General features: G+C 40.2%; 1 protein-coding gene across 1 annotated transcript in view; it reads right to left on the bottom strand.

Annotated features, from left to right (window-relative positions):
- Nucleotides 1-1,772: 1,772 nt before the first annotated feature.
- Nucleotides 1,773-18,795, bottom strand: part of LOC130911956 (proteolipid protein 2-like) — a 32,269-nt gene continuing 15,246 nt past the window's right edge. Inside the window, exons 2-5 of the mRNA XM_057829653.1 lie at nt 7,774-7,929; nt 5,627-5,725; nt 5,461-5,557; nt 1,773-3,942 (exon numbers count right to left, since the gene is read on the bottom strand). Coding sequence (XP_057685636.1) covers nt 3,929-3,942; nt 5,461-5,557; nt 5,627-5,725; nt 7,774-7,929 — 366 coding nt within the window. The 3' untranslated portion in view covers nt 1,773-3,928. The remainder of the gene's footprint in view (nt 3,943-5,460; nt 5,558-5,626; nt 5,726-7,773; nt 7,930-18,795) is intronic.

The following is an 18,795-nucleotide window of genomic DNA, read 5'->3' on the forward strand; positions in this document are numbered from 1 at the left end:
TAAATGCAAAAATAAATTTGAAACTCAAAAATCTCTAAAAAATGCATGTGAAAGCTATTTTTTCTAAATATATATATATATATATATATATATATATATATATATATATACATATTATTTTTTTTTGGATTGAAGTCAAGTTTTTTTTTTTTTTGATTGAAGCAACTTTTTGATTGAAGTAATGTTGATTGGTGTTTGTGCCAAATTCTGGCTAGGACATTTTTCTTTTTATTATTCAATCAAAAAAAAAGTTGCTTCAAAAAAGTATAGATTTTCAAAAAGAAAAATTACTTCAATCAAAAAAAGAAAAATTTCAATCGTAGAAAAAAAGTTTTTGAATGCGAAAAAATATTTTGAATTGAAAAATTTGCATTTGAACACTTAATTTTTCATTGAAAAAGTTTTCTTTGATTGAAGCAATCCTTTTTGTGTTTGGGCTATATTATGATTAGGACATTTGTGTGTAAATCATTTAATCCCCCAAAAAGCTGCTTCAATCAAAAAAAAAAAAAAAAAAAAAAATTTTATTTAAAGAAAAAAAATCATTTTAGAAATTTTTTTTCCTCTAATGTATAATTAATATGCAAAGCAAATGTCTAAGGTGCTCGAAAAATAATTTCGACCCATTATAAAAATGTTTGTTCATTTCATTCGTTTTTGTTGCAGTTTTATTGCTTGACTACTTTTACATATAGGAAAGTCAATTACATGCAATGACACTTTTCGGCCACCGGGGGGGGCCTGGCACCCCCTTAAAATCCGCTTATGGTCACTTACAGTGGATTTCGGTCACTTCCTGTTGATTTGGGGGGCATTCCCTTCCTAATCACTTGGGGGTCACTTCCTGTCGATCTATTTTCAATCCAGGTCAATTCCAGTCAATTTTGTGTCATTCCTAGGTTACTTTTTGATTATTTTGGGTCACTTCCCGCTTATTATGGAGCATTTTTAGGTCACTCCATCATCATTTTCAGTCACTTCCTGTTGATTTTGGCTCTTTTCCTGTTGATTTGGGGGCATTTTCGGATTACTTCCTGTTTATTTTTGGCATATACAGGCCACTTCCTCTAGATTTTAGGTCACTTTCGATAGGTCATATGTCACCTCATGTTGATTTTGGGGCCTTCACTTCCTGATCTTTTGGGTTCACTTCCTGTTGATTTGGGTCACTTCCTGTTGGTTTTTGGGGCATTCTAGGTCACTTCCTGTTGATTTGGGGGGCATTCCTAGGTCACTTCCTGATTATTTTTATTTCTATGTCGCTCCATAATCATTTTCAGTCACTTCCTGTTCATTTAGCTTCAATTCAGGTCACTTCCTGTTGATTTTAGGGCATTCATTTCCTCACCATTTGGGGTCGGGTCACTTCCTGTTATTTAATCCTTCACTTCCCAGCCACTTCCTGTCAATTTGTTTTCAAATCTAAGCCACTTCCTATTGATTTTGTGTCATTCCTAGGTCACTTCCTGCTGATCGTGGGTCATTTCCAGGTCACTCCACAATCATTACCGGTCACTTCCTTGATTTAACTTCAATTCAGGTCACTTCTCGATGGTTTTGGTGCACTTCCCGACTGTGAATGTTCATATTTCAGTACCCTTGTCGGCACTACAAAACCTTGTGGTCAATACTGACGATTCGTTGGCAGAAAATGCCATTTAATTTTGACAAAAACAACAAAATAAGCAAATTTTCTGTTGGAAGAATAGCTTTTATTTCCTCAAGTGTAAGCAGCTCTTGACTGTGAAATTACATTTGTATAGCACGTTAGGAGGCACATATGAAGCTCCATTTTTTTTTTTTTTTTTTTTTTAACAAACCACAAACCATGAAGTTGAACTCATTTTGAACTCAAACGACAGACACGATTTCACGAATGAGTGACAAATGAGAGGTTACGCCGCTAGGCCAGAGATATCGACATACCTACTAAAGAGCGTTAATGATTAAACGCCACACGCGAGTGAATATCAGCAGTTCAAAATACAAAAAGCAGACGGGTGACTTCAAGTGTTTAAAGGATGTGGAAATGTATTGCTGCCACAATAAAAGAGATCTCATATTAACACGATGAGCAGCCATGAAGCACCGTTTTACTTCATTGTCTGCCACCGACGGCAATTTTTGGTTAGGGTTTTGTTGATTTGCATGAAAAGACCTTTCATCTCCGCTACCAACATGGCCACCTTCAGGCGACGTTCCCATTAAAGCCAAGTCTCAATTTTGGGGTTATATCATGTTTATTTTAGTTACTTCCTGTTAATTTTGGGTTATTTCCTGGTGACTCCCCATTGATTGTAGTCCCTGACTATTGATTTTGGAACAATCCTGGATTACTTCCTGTTTATTTTGGGTCAGTTCTGAGTATCTTCTGGTTGATTTTATTTTGCTCATTTCCTGTTGATTCTGGGTCACTTCTGAAAATCTTCCGGTTGCATTTAGTCTCTTCCTGTTTATTTTTTGGGGGGCATTTCAAGGTGATTTACTGTTTATTTTGGTCACTTTCTGTTGATTTGGGGTCATTTAGTATTTATTTTGGCCACTTCCTGTTGATTTTGGGGCATTTCCAGGTGACTTCCGGTTGATTTTGGGTCATTTCTGAGTATTTTCTGGTTGATTTTAGTCTCTCCCTGTTGATTTTTTTGGCCCTTTCTGTGTGACTGTTTATTTTGGTCACTTTGTGTGGATTTTGGGTCATTTAGTGTTTATTTTGGCCACTTCCTGTTGATATTAGGTAATTTCTGACTATCTTTTGTTTGATTTTAGTCTTTTCCTGTTGATTTTTTGGGGCATTTCAAGATCACTTGCTGTTTATTTTGGGTCATTCAGTGTGAATTTTTGGCCACTTGCCGTTCAGGAATTTGTGGCTGATTTACTGTTTATCTTAGTCATCCAGGTCACTTCCTGTTGATTTGAAGTCATTTCTGAGTATCTTCCAGTTTATTTTAGAGTCTTCCTATTGATTTTAGGGCATTTGTGGCCGATTTACTTTTTATTTTGGTCACTTCATGTTGATTTGGGGCCATTTCCAGGTCACTTGCTGTTGATTTTGGGCCATTTCTGAGTACTTTCCCGTTTAATTTAGTGTCTCCTGTTGATTTTTTGGGGGCATTTCTGAGTGACTTAATGTTTATTTTGATCACTTTCTGTTGATTTGGGTCATTTCATGTTATTTTGGCCACTTCCCGTTGATTTTCGGGCATTTCCTGATTCATTTCTGTTTATTTTATTCACTTCCTGTTTATTTTGGATGTTATCTGTGTATCTTCTGGTTTATTTTGGCCACTTTCTGTTGATTTTGGGGCATTTCCAGAAGAATTACACACACATTAATGGCACCAATAACATTCTAAGTTAAAAAAAAAAAAAAAAAAAGAATCATAATACTGAAATCGTACCATAAAAAGGGTTAAAAGAACTTTAGCTACGTGGCTTGTTATTTGGGTTTAGGAGACAAACCTCCGATTCAGGAATCCCACTTCAAACTTTTAACATGATTTGCTTCAAGTCAAATCATCACATTAACCACTTGGCCGCCGACAAACAGTAAATATATGTTTGAATGTATTCACCGAGCTAAACCGGAAGACATTGCTTGCTTTTCCCTTAACTTTGAAAGTTGGACTCGAGTTGCTTACTCTTGTGACAGCAATACGTCGAATGACTCATGGCAGGGGGTGGGGGGAGCTATTTGTCCTGAGGCATCGTGTGATGTTAAGAGTTACTCCTGACGACAGTAATCTGTCATATTTGAAAGTAAGTAGAAATTGAGAAGGCGAGGCGCTGGCAGGTTTCCCTATTTAAGCCGTGATCCCACGTCGGGTTGGCGGAGAGAGCATTTCCGCTGCGGATGTAGATTTGAAGATGGAACCCTTGCTCAGACCTCTTGTTGTTCCGCCGCGTCCTCAAGGAGCACACGTGGATATGCTTACACTCTGTCATCTGCAAAGGGAAAGACAAAACAAGTAAATGAAGCGTCGTTTTCCAGGAGTGCCAAATTACCGTAGGAGTACCGACAGTGGTTGTCAAAGTGTGCTACGTTGCTTCCCTCTAGTGGTAGACCACTGAATGACCCTGTATTCAACTTCAACTACTAAAAATTCATATGGAATGTTTATGAGCACATTCTTCTACATGTGACCTTCTGTTGATTTTGGATCATTTCCTGTTAATTTTTGGTCATTTATAGATGACGTCCTATAGATTTTGGCTCACTTCATGTTAATTTTGCATCATATACAGGTGAATTACTGTAGATTTTAGAAACTTTAGACTTTAGAAACTTTCTATAGATATTGGGTCACTTCCTGTTAATTTTTGGATCAGTTACAGCTGACTTCCAGTTAATTTTGTGTCACTTTCTGTAGAGTTTGCGTCATTTACAGGTGACCTACTGTAGATTTTGGGCCACTTCCTGTTAATTTTGGGTCATTTACAGGTGACTTCCTGTTGATTTTCAGTCACTTGTTCATTTTGGGGTATTCCCTGGTGACCCCGTTAATTTTGGGGCATTTACAGGTGACTTCCTGTAGATTTTGCGTCACTTACAGGTACTTGTAGATTTTGGGTCACTTCCTGTAGATTTTGCGTCATTTACAGGTGACTTCCTGTAGATTTTGGGTTCACTTCCTGTTAATTTTTGGGTCAATTACATGATGACTTCCTGCAGATTTTGTGTACCTTCCTGTTAATTTTGAATCATATACAGGTGACTTCCAATTCATTGTGGTCACTTCCTGTTAATTTTGGGGAATTTACAGGTGACTTCCGGTTGTTTTTTGAGATTTTGTGGGTTTCACTGGTAACTTCCTGTTGATTTTTGGATCACTTCCTGTTAATTTCCGGGCATCACAGATGACTTCCAGTTAATTTTGTGTGATTTCCGGGTCACTTCCTGTAGATTTTGGGGTCATTTACGGTTCACTACCCGTTAATTTAGGGTCACTCCCTGTTAATTTTGGATCATTTACGGGTGACTTCCTTTTAATTTTGGGGTCATTCACAGGTCACTTCCTGTTAATTTTGGGGCATTTACAGGTGACATCCTATTGATATTGGGTCACTTCCGGGTCACTTCCTGTTGATTTTGGATCAGTTCAAGTTCATTTTGTGGGAATTACAAGTGACTTCCTGTTGATTTTTGGGTCACTTGTTGTTAACTTTGGGGCTTTTACAGGTGGCGTCCTGCTGATTTTGGTCACTTCTAGACGATTTCAGTTCAATTCCACGACAGGTCGTGTTGATTTACCTTCAATTCCGCGTCGCTTCCTGTTGATTTAGATCATTTTTGAGTAACTTATTCTGTATTTTGGGGCATTTACAGGTCACTTCCGGCTTATTTTGGATGAGTTAGTGTGAATTTTGGAGCATTTCCGACGAAGGAAGCCGATTAGGTAGCCATTTTCAACGTCAAAGTGCGCTCTAGCGGTAGGCCGATAGGGATATTCGTGACAGGCTTACCGGTGGCGGCCGGCGTGTGCTGCCTGGTGCTCTTGATTTGCAAAAAGATGGTGTAGGTGTCGTAAGCAAAGAGCAGACTGGCCACCAAGCCGAAGACCTGAAAAGGCAGGCACGTTAACCGCGGCTGAAGGAGGGAGGGAGGGACGGCGGAGGCCTACGGACTGACCCCGCCGGCGATGCGGGCACCGTCGCCACTGCCGCCTATCACGCACACCAACGACGTGATGATGTAAAGGATGGCGCCGATGCCGGCCCGGAACAGGTCCTGAGAAAAGAAAGAAAAATAACAAGGAATAAATAAATACTGCAAAAGAATTAGACATCATGATAATAAATTAAACTAAATTAAAATATACAAAATAATAAATATAAAAATAAAAGGTTACAATATAAAAAAAAATATATATATATATATATATATATATATATATTTAAAAAACAAATACATTAATAAAAATTAATATACATTTAAAGAGAAAAGGAGGGGAAAAAAAACATTGAAAAAAACAATTTAAATTAAATTTTAAAAAATTTAAAAATAAAACAATTAGAAAAATAAATGAAAAATACTAATTTAAACAAAATACAGAATAATCTATAAAATATATATAAAAAAATACATCAATAAAATTTTTAAAATATACATCTAAAGGTAAAAAAAGGACGGAAAAAAAAACATTAAATTTTTTTTTTTTAAATAAATAAAACTTTTTTTAAAAAATCATAAAAACAAATAATTTAAACAAGATAAAGTATAATTTAAAAATATATCAAATCAAATCAAATCAAATTTATTTATATAGCCCTTTACAAAACCCGAAAGGTCCCCAAAGTGCTTTACAACAAAGACAAACATGGCACATAGTAAATAAAAGGCAGGAAAGTATTATACAATTACATTAGGAAGAAAAGAAAAGAAAAAAGAAACGAAACAACGCATCACGATTAGTCAGACAGCAAACAAAACAATAAAACAGATAAAATCCGAAAACATTAAAAACCCTAAAGAAATAAAACCAGGCTAAACTAATCTTGGGGAAAGGCGAGTCTAAAAAGGTGTGTCTTTAAACGAGATTTAAAAAGGCCCAAATTTGTAGTGGTGCGGATTTCAGGGGGAAGACTATTCCATAACCTGGGTGCAGCAACCGCAAAAGATCGGTCTCCCCACTGTTTGAGTTTGGACCTTGGGACTTGCAAATGAAGTTGGCCGGTAGAGCGAAGACTCCTGCCAGAGTTACGGATGGTTAAAATTTCTGATAAGTAAGAAGGAGCCTGGCCATTGATAGAATTAAAAACAAACGGTAAAAGTTTAAAATCAATTCTAAAATGGACTGGAAGCCAGTGGAGCGATGTAATATGTTCGATGTAATATGGGTAATATGTTCACGTCTAAAAATATATATATAACATATAGAAAAAAAATAAAAATTTAAGAGAAAAGGAGGGAAAAAATATAAAAATTTGAACTAAAAATAAATTAAAATATTTAAAAATACTTAAAACAAATTAATAGAAAAATAGAAAAAAAAATGAAAACACTAATTCAAACAATAATAATAATAATGATAAAGAATAATTTTAAAATATGGCGGAAAACACAGACAAGACTGAAAGAGCAGTTTCTGCTCTTGCACCCCTCTTTAAAATAAACTGCTGTATTTTAAGCCAAAAGAACTGTTGTGTTTGATAGAACAATGTCTCTATGTGCTGCCATAGCAGATTCATGGCGCATTAAGCCCCCCAACTAGTTTTAATCTGTCCGTTTTACCCTGGAAACCCCCGTTTACAGACATCGTGCGACCGCTTTTTCAACCCAGCCATAAAAAGAAGTAATTATATTTATTATTCAAAATGTCTGTCATTTTTAGCTTAGAATCATTAATTGGCGGCTGATTATAAAAAACAAAAAATGCTTAAAATTTTTTTTTTTAAACAAATAGAATAAAAAATAATAATTAAAAATACAAATTTAAACAATAATAATAAAGAATCATTTTAATAAATATATATAAAATATAACAAACACATCAATGAAAATATACATTCTAAAGAGAATAGGAGGGGTAAAAATTACGTATATAAAAAAAACAAAATTTTAAATAAAATAATAAATTAAAATATTTTCATTAAAAATTAATTAAAACAAATCAATAGATTTTTTAAATTAAAAATCCAAATTTAAACAATTAAAAAAATATATTCAAATAGGGAGAAATGGAGATGGAAAAAACAAAAAATAGATCAAAATAGAAAGAAGGAAAGTAGTGGCGATAGGGCGAGGGAGGCCAACAATGTCGGTGGGCGACCACTCACGCTCCACATCCAGTTGACCAACTGGAACTGCTTATCCAGGTCCATCATGAAAATGCCGAAGAAGATGGCGGCGAAGACCAGCTCGCAGATGGCCACCGTGGAGTAGCCGCCGTACAAGGATGCCGCATAGCAAATGATGATGATGAAACTGATGACCTGCAGGTCGGGACAAACGTGCATCCATTTTTAGACAACTCAAACATCTGGGTTGCAATTTATTTCAACTGTCAATTTCCTCTACTTTTTGATCGCTTATGAATAGGCAGGTTTGCTGGAGGGCAAAATGTCTTAGTGGCCAAAACAAAAAACAACCATTTGTCACTATCAACCATCTTTGTTGTTTACATTCACTTGGAGCGCTTTGAGGTTGCAACTGGGACCATCCGAGTAGGATAATTGCGACTTCCCACCTTCCCCGAATGCAGCAAAAGTGTTGGAGTTGGTTTTTCTATTGTGTCAATAATGGACGATTCATATGAAGAAAATTTTCAAGAATGGAACATACAACATCAGTACTGATGTCAAAAGCAAGCGAGCAAAAAAAGATGAACAAACCATAAGACATTAAAAGTGTTGAGTCTGACGCAGGGTTAAAAGCCAGAGAATAAAACTTTTTTTTTTAAAACTAGTTTGAGAGATGGACAGTGATAGGCCCTGTTATTTAATGTCCTCTAATATGAGAGAAACAGGTGCACGCGCGCACCATAGAGGAGTTCCAAAAAATCGTTTATTATATGCATCGCGATTCGACACGTGACGATTTGATTACAATTCATAAAGGTTCAAAAACGATGATTTTCACTCATAACTTTATGACAGCTGCTCGTAGCGGAACAAAATTCAAGACACGTCTGGCACCCAGACACCATTAACAGACACACGCACAACGTTAAGATTTACTCCTTTTTAAAACACTGTAAAATAAATTAGTGTATGAGACAGGCAGGAACAGAAGCGCGACCCGGGCCTGTTGCAAGTGGTGTCTGGGAGCCAACAGGCGTGTGTGCGCGTGGGCGGGCAGGGAGAGAAGAAAGTGCGCGCGCTGTAATGAGTGTGTGTGTGTGTGTGTGTGTGTGTGTGTGTGTGTGTGTGTGTGTGTGTGTGTGTGTGGCGGTGTTTTTTTATGTGCTCGGCAATAAACGCCACAAGTTAAAAGTGATTAAGAGCAGTTGTGATTTCCACCTGTCACTCCAAGAGTTACACAAGGGAAGTAACACTGTGAAAACAAAGTACATTAGTTAGAAGAAGTCTTATTTCTAAAGACACTTTGTTTCCAGAAAATGTGGAATTCATTCCACCAGTGTAAATTGTTTTGTATTGTTGAGATAAATAAGTACTCCCTTTAAAATGGTTAATGTTTTTGCACTTTCTTGTAAAAAATAAATAAAAAAGCAGCTTAAGGGCAGCTTTTAGTTGGATGGGCATGTTTTCATCGCTCCTGTTGAATCATAAGGATATTTTAAATAAATAATGGGCATAAATTTGTTTGGCTACTTTATTAAAAAGTAATGTACGATGCACCGACAATCGTGATAATCGCGATAACCGCGATAATCGTCAATACCGTAATCATCGTTCAAAAATCAAATCGTAGCACACTGAATTGTAATCGAATCGAATCGTGCGGTGTCTAAGATGGCACACCCCTAGCGCACACGTTTGCTCCCCCCCCCCCCCCAACTTTCACATTTAATTTTTAGTAATCAACTCAGTGTGTAAGATCATCAATCGCTTTACAAACGCATTTTTAAACAGGCACTTTGAAGCTGACGCATTACTACGGCTCACAAGAACAACTGTAACACTTTTAAGCAAGCATTTTACCGTAAAGCACGGCTCTAGGAGAGCATTTTGACTCTTCGGCCCATCATATCACGAGAATAAGGGAACGTCACTGTCAAGTGCTGGCAGATTGTGCAGCCCGAGTGGATCGTGTATCGACACCGGCACATGCCTAATGGTCAATATACAGTATGTAACAGCTCTGCTAAGCTGTGAACAGCCCTTAAACAAAGGCAGAAGGCTTCAACATTCACTTTACAGGCAACATGCATATTGGCCCAAAACCGATCATGAAAAACTGATGTCGATATTATTCGATATTATTTTAAAATCCGTTCATCGGCTTATATTATCGGGTAGCCGATGGTATCTGCTCTCTTATCCCGTAATGATTAGATCAATCTTCTTATTCTGGCTACCTGATAATATCAGACAACTCGGATAAATAATGTAAAAAATAAAAAGTTTCCATAAATTTTAATGCCTCAAACGTTGAGTTTAATGCTTTTTAAGGCCTGAATTTTGACAAATACGTCTTTTACGTCTTTTTTACAAGAGACATCTCTGGGTTCTGATTCAATTTAGCTCCAAAGCACAAAGCTGAAAATCCATCTTAAAGCAATAAAACTGGCCACTGGAGGGCAGTAGCACATCTGGTAAGACCCACAACCCAATTCAACGGCAACGAATGGCCAAGCCGCACGATTGGGCGCCGGCTGAAGACGACCGAATGGATGCCAGGCGGGGGACGGCCGAGCAGTACAACCTAGAGGACACCCGGGATGCCAAGCGCTGGACGACTGAGCAAAACGACCGGGACCACCAGTGCTGCGGACGATGCCGTTGAGTCAGTGCTGCTCGCCGAGCAGAGACTCCAAAAAAATCCATCTTTATGGGACAGGAGGCGATGAGGGGAAAGTTTACCCGGCTGTCGCGGCCACAACAGCGTCATCTCTCAGTTAGTTAACAAATTGTTACTTTGCTATCAAAAGCTCTATTTGTCTTGTTGTATATGTTATTTTGTAAAAGGAAAACATTGTTCAGATGTTTGGGATGTAACTAAGGCAAAAAAAAGCTGTGTTAAAGTCAAAGTTATATTTGAAATGTATGCTGTCACAAAAAGCTCAATTTCTGTTTTTTTCATCAGAAATTGGAAAACTGCTCAAAGTAATTTTCTAATGCTGATTTCTAAAGAATGGAAAAAGATATGAACTTACTTTTTTCCTGCTGAAGGAAGAGAGTCTAATCTTTCTTTTGGTGGGTTTATATGTTATAATTGTGTGTGTATGTTATATGCATGTTTATATAGCAATAGAACAGAATTTTCTGTGGGCCTTGCAAAATCAGTCAAAATCCAGTAAAACGGCCGGGAGCGAAGGGGGTTGCACCGGTGAAAATGGCTGGGAGTGAATGAGTTAATGACCCACATAAACCCTGAACATTAAATTTCATTTTTCTTGTATTTCATGTGGACGCAACAGTCCAATCCCAGCTCGCATGGGGGCAAAAAGATGGCTGCCGCATCTTCGCTCCCAGAGCGTCGATGGTGGGTGGCAAAAAAATCCAAACTCCTACTTGGTTGGTCACGTTAAATGGCGCTATTGTCCGCCTGTGTGGGCTCACGCTTTTGAGATTTCAGTTCAAGTCTTTCTTCTGAGACTTGACGGCTGCTCTTGTCACCGCTGACCAATCCACATTCAGCTGCAATAATGGTGTGCGCATTATGGGAAAAATCCTCCATCACTATATGGGTTGTTTTATAGCACTATAACGATATGCCACGATATAATAGATTTTTGAATCACTTGATGAAAAAAAAACAATACTATGACAGCTGCGCACGTGCACAACTGCTTGCACATACTCAGCACACAAGAAAATCTATGCAGCGCACAAAATAAAATTCAACAGAAATGAATTTTAGCGTCACTAGGACTACCGTCGGCGCAGCAGTGATGTGTCAGCACGTCACTCCTATTGGTGCGTTCGATACCGCAACAAGACGCTCCTATAGGTACGTTCGATCTGCAATGTGACACTCCCACTGGTGGGTTACTACACCACAATTGTTTATAGGTGTGATGTGCATGACCTGGGTGGGTGCAGCACAAAATAAAGAGTGGAAAAGTGAGCGAGGTTGCTGTACTGATTTACTGAAGCAACATTCCGCTGCCAATTTTTGCAAGCGCTACAGTGTTAATATCTAATTCTAGAACTGATATAATCTAGTTAATTTGACCAACATAAACATACAAAACTGCCTTAATTCATTTCATTCTGCAGCTCTATTTTCTTAGATACGAAATGGGACCACAATAGAGAGGAGTGATTCGGCCACTTATTCTGCTGGGGACTTATTCTGTCGTTCCCACAGAAAAATCAGCGGTGACAAAAACGATGTGATATCACTCCGTCCTGCTTGCCTAGACAGCCTGTGTCCACTTTGCACTGTAAATATTTCACCTTGGGCACCTAAAAAACTGACACAGACAGAAGAGGAGAATTAACAACAACAAGAAATACATTGAACGTCTACACTAACTATGAATATGTTGGTGCCATTGTTAGCTAGTTGTATTTCCGGTTGACACCATGTGGGGGGCCTGATGAACAATGACAAAAAGGAGGGGGGGGGGAAGAGTCAGAAAGATATGTGATTGGGGGGGGGGAAGAGTCAGAAAGATATGTGATTGGGAGAGGTGAAGTGTACCTAAATCAGATATGTGAGGTGTGAAACCCAGTATTCATGTGAATCCCTTGTGAGTATGGATATGTGGGCATCCTATTCTATGCTGCCTGATCGCTAATCCTGACACAGTTTCTCGACCTGAGTGTGTCTAATTGCACCTAGTCATGCGCAAATCCTATCAGACAGGGTATAATCCTCCAGACGACTGGAAATGCCGCGCGGGAGCCGCTTTACCCAGCCAATCGAGGTGTGGGGGTGGGTTGGTGGGTTGAGCTAGTGCAGTCCATCCCTCCTCCCGCAGCGCCAGCAAGGGGGCCGCCGTCATCCCCCCCCGGGTTCTAGGGTGGTCCCCCGGACCATCCGCCCCCATCAACGAGGAGGGGGCACACTACCGCAACCCCACCTATCCCGCCACCCCCCGCCCACCCAGCCAACAAGCCATCGCCACAGCTCTCCAAACAAATTGGCACACCACTGGACCCCTGCAGCCAACTAAGCCCAGGGCAGGACAGGATGACCACCCGCAGCAGGCGATACCCGGCTAGCCCACCGGCACCCAGCCAATGACCCGCGCCGGAATGCAGGAAGGATACCCAGGCAGAAAAGAGAGGGGAGGGTGGAAGCAGGAGGGCACCGCAGGATAGGAGCCCTAACCCCCCCCCCCCCCCCTGCTCCCGCGGCCAGCAGCCCAGGCAGAGAGATGGCCACGCCCTGAGAGCCACGCCATAGAGAAAAAGTGTGGGACCCACCTACCGCACTATTACTGTGGCTGCCAGATCCCCACCAGGCAGCCATTACCCAGCACTGTGATGGCATTGTGTGGGGAGCGTAGTGCTGTGTAGGCATTAAAATAGGGAGCCCGTCTTGGGGCACTGGGACCACTGCATTAACGTTCTTCCCAGCAGCATGTTCCACCGCTCCTCGCTGAAGCTGCAACGTGGAGTATGATGTATGTGGTGCATTAACAGAAGTGCAGGAATGGCGGGGCCTGCTGTGAGGAGGCAACTGTGATGTCACCCCCCCCCACCCCACCCCACCAAGTCCCAGACGTCCCACAACCTTGGTGTGTGATGCATTAAAATGAAGGGGGAGCCAGCCAGGGACTGTACGGCTCCGTTAAGACTGTCCCTGAAGGCATGAATGAGTATGTAGGTGCCAATGAAAGATATTTGCAGTGCCAAGTGAAGAGTGAGTGAGTTAAGAGGCAGGCTCCCGCTGGCGGGGTCCCATCCGCAGGGCAAGACTAGGGCCCTGACCAAATCCAGCCCCAGAGTACTCCCAGTGCCACCCTCCTGCTGCCGCCCGGGCACTGATCCCGCACCCTCGGACAGCCACCACACTGAGCACCGGAGACCAGGGGATACCCAACACGTCCGGCAGGTGACAGCAAGCCCCACCCACGGTCCCCAGGAGCCCCCGTCGATGGTGGGGAAACCGTAGGGGGCGGTGGCGCATACCCTCATCTCTTCCCTGAAGGCCTGTTAATAAGGGTGCGGATGGTCCAGGAGACCACCCTGGGTCCTGAGGGGATGGCGGTGGATCCTTTGCCTGAGCTGCGGTAGAAGAGATTGGCCGCACTGGCTATCGCACGTTTGAAAGGATTCAAGCATGACTGGGTGCAATTAGACGCACATCACCCAATGTCCAATATTTATTTACATGCAATATACTATGTGCAATACTTACTAAGTGCAATATTCAATGGCTCACTGTCAACTTCTGCAACTTCTATTCACACAGTTTATGTGCAATACTTATTTACGTGCAATATTAATCTGCAGTATTCAAGGCCTTCACTGTCAACTGCTGCCCCGTCACTTCAATTATTTGCACTGCCTGAACATAGGACAATTTTATACTTTTATTCTTGCAAGCCACTTTCGAGATTTTTACTTGTGCAATATTCAATGCCTTCACTGTCAACTGCAGCTACTTCAATTATTTGCACTGCCTGAACAACCTCATACATATTTTATATTTATTTAGATTTTATACTTGATTTTATACTTTATTCTTGCAAGCCACTTTCGAGATTATTTTACTTGTCCTGCACTGTAAAGGGAGATGCTCCACAATTTCATTGTACAACCATATAATGACAATAAAGGGCTATTCTATTCTATTCTATTCTATTCAAGTAGAGAGATTGTCGGTGCCAGGATTAGTGATCAGGCAGCATAGAATAGGATGTCAACATATCCATGGTTATATTGTGATTCACAAAATAGTGGGTTCCACACCTCACATAACTCATCTGTGTATGCTCCACCCTGCTTGATCACATCTGTTTTTGACTCACTTCCCTCCCCCATTTCTCCTCAGACATCAGCCCCCCCCCCCCCCACACACGGTGTCCACAGGAAATAAAATTAGCTAATGATAGCACGAATATATTCATAGGTAGTGTAGCCGTTAATGTATTTCTTGTTGTTGTTTGGTCTTCTTCTCTTCTATTTTCCTATCTGTCCCCCAATAACCCTTCCTGCCAGTTGCTTTCTCCGAATAAACGAAACGCAATGAATAACCACAATGTGAGTATATTATAGTCACATGTATTACATTAAAACTGTTCAGACCGTAAGGACACTCAGATTGATACTCTCCATGTCAAAGCAGCTGAACAGGATATGTTCATAAAAAAAAAAATAAAAAAAATTAATTTAAAAGGTGAAGTGGAAGTGACCCACGGGAGAGCATAGCATCTCTAGAAATTGAGCTTTGAAGTGACTGGTTCATCTATCACCGTCAATGGGTCAACGAAGGCCATCACCGCCCCCAAAAATGTTTGGTGTACAACACAGGCGACTTTGACATATTCCGGCCTGGCACGGCCCGTCTCGGTCCGGGGTCTTCTACAAAAGAGGCTCTTTTGCGAGCGGCGCTTCCACAAGCCCCGCCCCGCGTGAGAACAAGGACGCCTCAGAGACGCCGACACCTCAGTGTTGTTACGTATATGATGGCGCGGTGCCCGTTTGGGTTGGGTTAGGGAGGGGGAGTGCTTCTCCCTCCCTCCTGCTGTGAATACTTGGCTAATTATAGCGGGCGCGTACATACTGCGAGGGCTGCTTAAACAGCAACGGTTGCCAAGGAAGTGGCTTGGAAACCACTGTTACAGCAGCTCCCAAAAGACAACAGCGTGTTCACCACTAAACTCACTCATTCACACACACAGCCAAAAAGCAAAAAATATATATATTTTTGCTTATTATTTGTCAAGATTTAAAATGATTTCTATCAAGATGCATGTTGCTATTATTTTTATATGCGTTTATTTTGTATATATATTTGTTTTGACATCTATATTTGACCATATTTCATTGTATTTCTATCCATTCAACATCTCAATTCCTTTCAATGTATAGATATGAGTTGTCATTTCGTGTCCTTTTTACACAGTGGCCATACTGATATTTATAATGTTGTACATTGGTCAAGTCATAAAAGCTGTTATAACTGTTCATACTTGAATGCTAATTGTTTACAAGGTATTTTTGTATACTTAATGTTTACAATGCATGGACAATTGTTAAATATGTTAAATTGAAAGCTGGTAAATAAATAAAAAACAAACGGTTTATTTGTATTTCATGCATTGACTCAGATTTTCAAATTACAGCATCTATGTACAGTGGTATGAAAAAGTATCTGAACCTTTTGGAATTTCTGACATTCCTGCATAAAATCATCAAATGTGAGCTGATCTTTGTCAAAATCACACAGATGAAAAAAACTGCTTTAACTAAAACCACCCAAACATTTATAGGTTTTCATATTTTATGTAATGAGGATTGTATGCAAACAATGACGGAAAGGGGGGGTAAATAAGTGAATCCTCTGCCTAAGGAGACTTAAAAGAGCAATTGAAACCAATTTTTACCAAAAATTTAAGTCAGGTGTGTGCCCAATCACTGATGAGTGGTTTAAAGCTGCCCTGCCCACTATAAAACACACACCTGGTAAGAAATGTATTGATTAGAAGCATTGTCTGATGTGCATCATGGCTCGGTCAAAATAGCTGTCTGAAGAACAGCGATCAAGGATTGTTGATTTGTATAAAGCTGGGAAAGGATACAGAGAGTTCAGTGCAGAATACTCAAGAGAGGTAAAAAAGAACCCTAGAGTGTCTGCTAAAGACTTACAGAAATCCCTGGCGGAATCCTATATCTATGTACACACATCAACAATATGTAAAACTATGGCCAAGAAGTGTGTTCATGGGAGGACTCCACAGAGGAAGCCACTGCTGCCTAAAAAAAATTGTTGCTCGTTTAATGTTCGCAAAAAGGCACTCCACGGACGTTTTGGCAAAATATTTTGTGGACTGATAAAACCCAAATTGAATTCTTAGGGAGTAATATGTGTGCAGAAAAATGGAACAGCTCACGATCATCAACACCTCATCCCCACCTTGAAGCATGGTGGAGGGATATCATGATTTGGGACTGTTTTGCTTCCTCGGGGCCTGGACAACTTGCAATCATTAATGGAAGAATGGATTTAAAAGTTTAGCAGTATGTTCTGCAGGAAAACCTGAGACCCTCTGTCAGACAGTTGAAGCTCAAAAAAGGGATGGATCCTGCGACAAGACAATGACCCAAAACACAGAAGTAAATCAACTTCAGAATGGTTTCAGAAGAACAAAATACACGTTCTGGAGTGGCCAAGTCAAAGTCCAGACTTGAACCCCATTGAGATGCTGTGGCATGACCCAAAGACAGCGATTCATGCCAGACATCCCAGGAATCTGAGTGAACTACAGCAGTTTTGTAGAGAAGATTGGTCCTGATCGATGTGCCAGATTGATCTGCAGCTACAGGAAGCGTCTGGTTGAAGTTATTGCTGCCAAAGGGGGTCCACAAAATATTAAATGTGATGGTTCACTTACTTATTTTTCCCCCTTCTGTCATTGTTTGTATACTATCCTCATTAAAATATGAAAACCTATAAATGTTTGGGTGGTTTTAGTTAAAGCAGATACTGTTTTTTCATCAGTGTGATTTTGACAAAGCTCAGATCACATTTGATGTCGATTTTCTGCAGAAATGTGAGAAATTCCAAAAGGTTCAGATACTTTTTCATACTACTGTAACAGTCTGCTTGGGCGAATTTATCGTTACCGAGGTAAATCAACTCAATTTACCACAATACGTACTTAAAGCCATATCGCCCAGCCATACAATTGGGGGCTGGTTAACCTCAGATTTACCTATAAAAGAATTGTACTCATCTAAAAAACAATAGCAGCACAAACAATACTTTTTACAGCACAAACGATTGACATCATTTTTCTATAAATCTGCATCTGATGGGGGGACAACTTCGTGGAAGTGTGAGAAAAAGGCCAAAAATCAAGCGCAAGTGACCTGGGAATGATCAGAAAGTCACCCATACGGGGCTTACGTTTCTCCTGCAGTGACACCTTACTTGCACTGCTGCACTAAATCGACGTGCGCAATATATTTTATTTTTACTGTGTACCTTTTAGATTTTTTTCTTCATGTCAAGTACTTTAGCATACTGTTTTTGACTTCTCTCGTTCCCTAAGGCAGTCAACGAGACTTCTTCTCGACAAACACGGACGGCGGGAGGACGAAAAACTCCTCCGTTCCCTAGGCCAAAGTTGTCAGCCGGTGAGGAATTTGCGTACGGCACGGCAGCTACTGGACTTTGGAACGCGGGGGAGGAGGAGGCCTCACAGTCAGAGATGTTTCAGCGCAGGAGATCTATCCCTCCCTTTCTATTTGCGGCGCTTGACGGGCCGGCGCCAGATCGCCGATTCGGCTGACGGGGATGCGCAGCTGCTCCTTTTGCATTGGAACCGCCAAAAAGTCAGCCACTGAAGGAGCGTCAGTATTGTTGGGGAATTTATGGGTCAAATCTGTTGATTTATCATGACTTCCTGTAAGGGGCATTCGTGGGTCACTAATTTCTGTTGATTTTGGCACATTTTTGGGTCAATTCCTGTTGATTTTGGTGGATTTGCATGTCACTTTCTGTTTATTTTGGGGCATTAACACGTTACTTCCTGTTAATTTTTTTGCGCATTTATGGGTCACGTCATGTTGATTTTGGCGCAATAAGGCAAGGCAAGGCAAATTTATTTATATAGCACAATTCAACACAAGGCAATTCAAAGTGCTTTACATCACATGAAGATCATAAAAATCACATTTAAATCAACACAACGTAGAAACGAAGACAAAAGATCGCATTTAATCACAGAATAAAAATAAATAAATAAAATAAAAATAAAACAAAAACTACTACTAATAATAATAATTGAAATCAGCAATGGAGATAAAAACAAGAGGAATAGAAAGCAGGTAGATTGAAATATATAGACAGTTATAGATATGCAGTGCTAAACAAAAGCGTTTTTAGCCCTGATTGAAAAGAGCTAACAGTTTGAGCATACTTCAGACGTTCGGGTAACTTGTTCCAGAGGTGAGGAGCATAATAACTAAATGCTGCCTCACCCTGCTTGGTTCTTGTTCTTGGAACATGCAGAAGACCCGTTCCAGACGACCTTAGTGGTCTAGATGTCTCATAGG

This window comes from Corythoichthys intestinalis, chromosome 2, assembly GCF_030265065.1.
Source record: "Corythoichthys intestinalis isolate RoL2023-P3 chromosome 2, ASM3026506v1, whole genome shotgun sequence".
NCBI lineage: Eukaryota > Metazoa > Chordata > Actinopteri > Syngnathiformes > Syngnathidae > Corythoichthys > Corythoichthys intestinalis.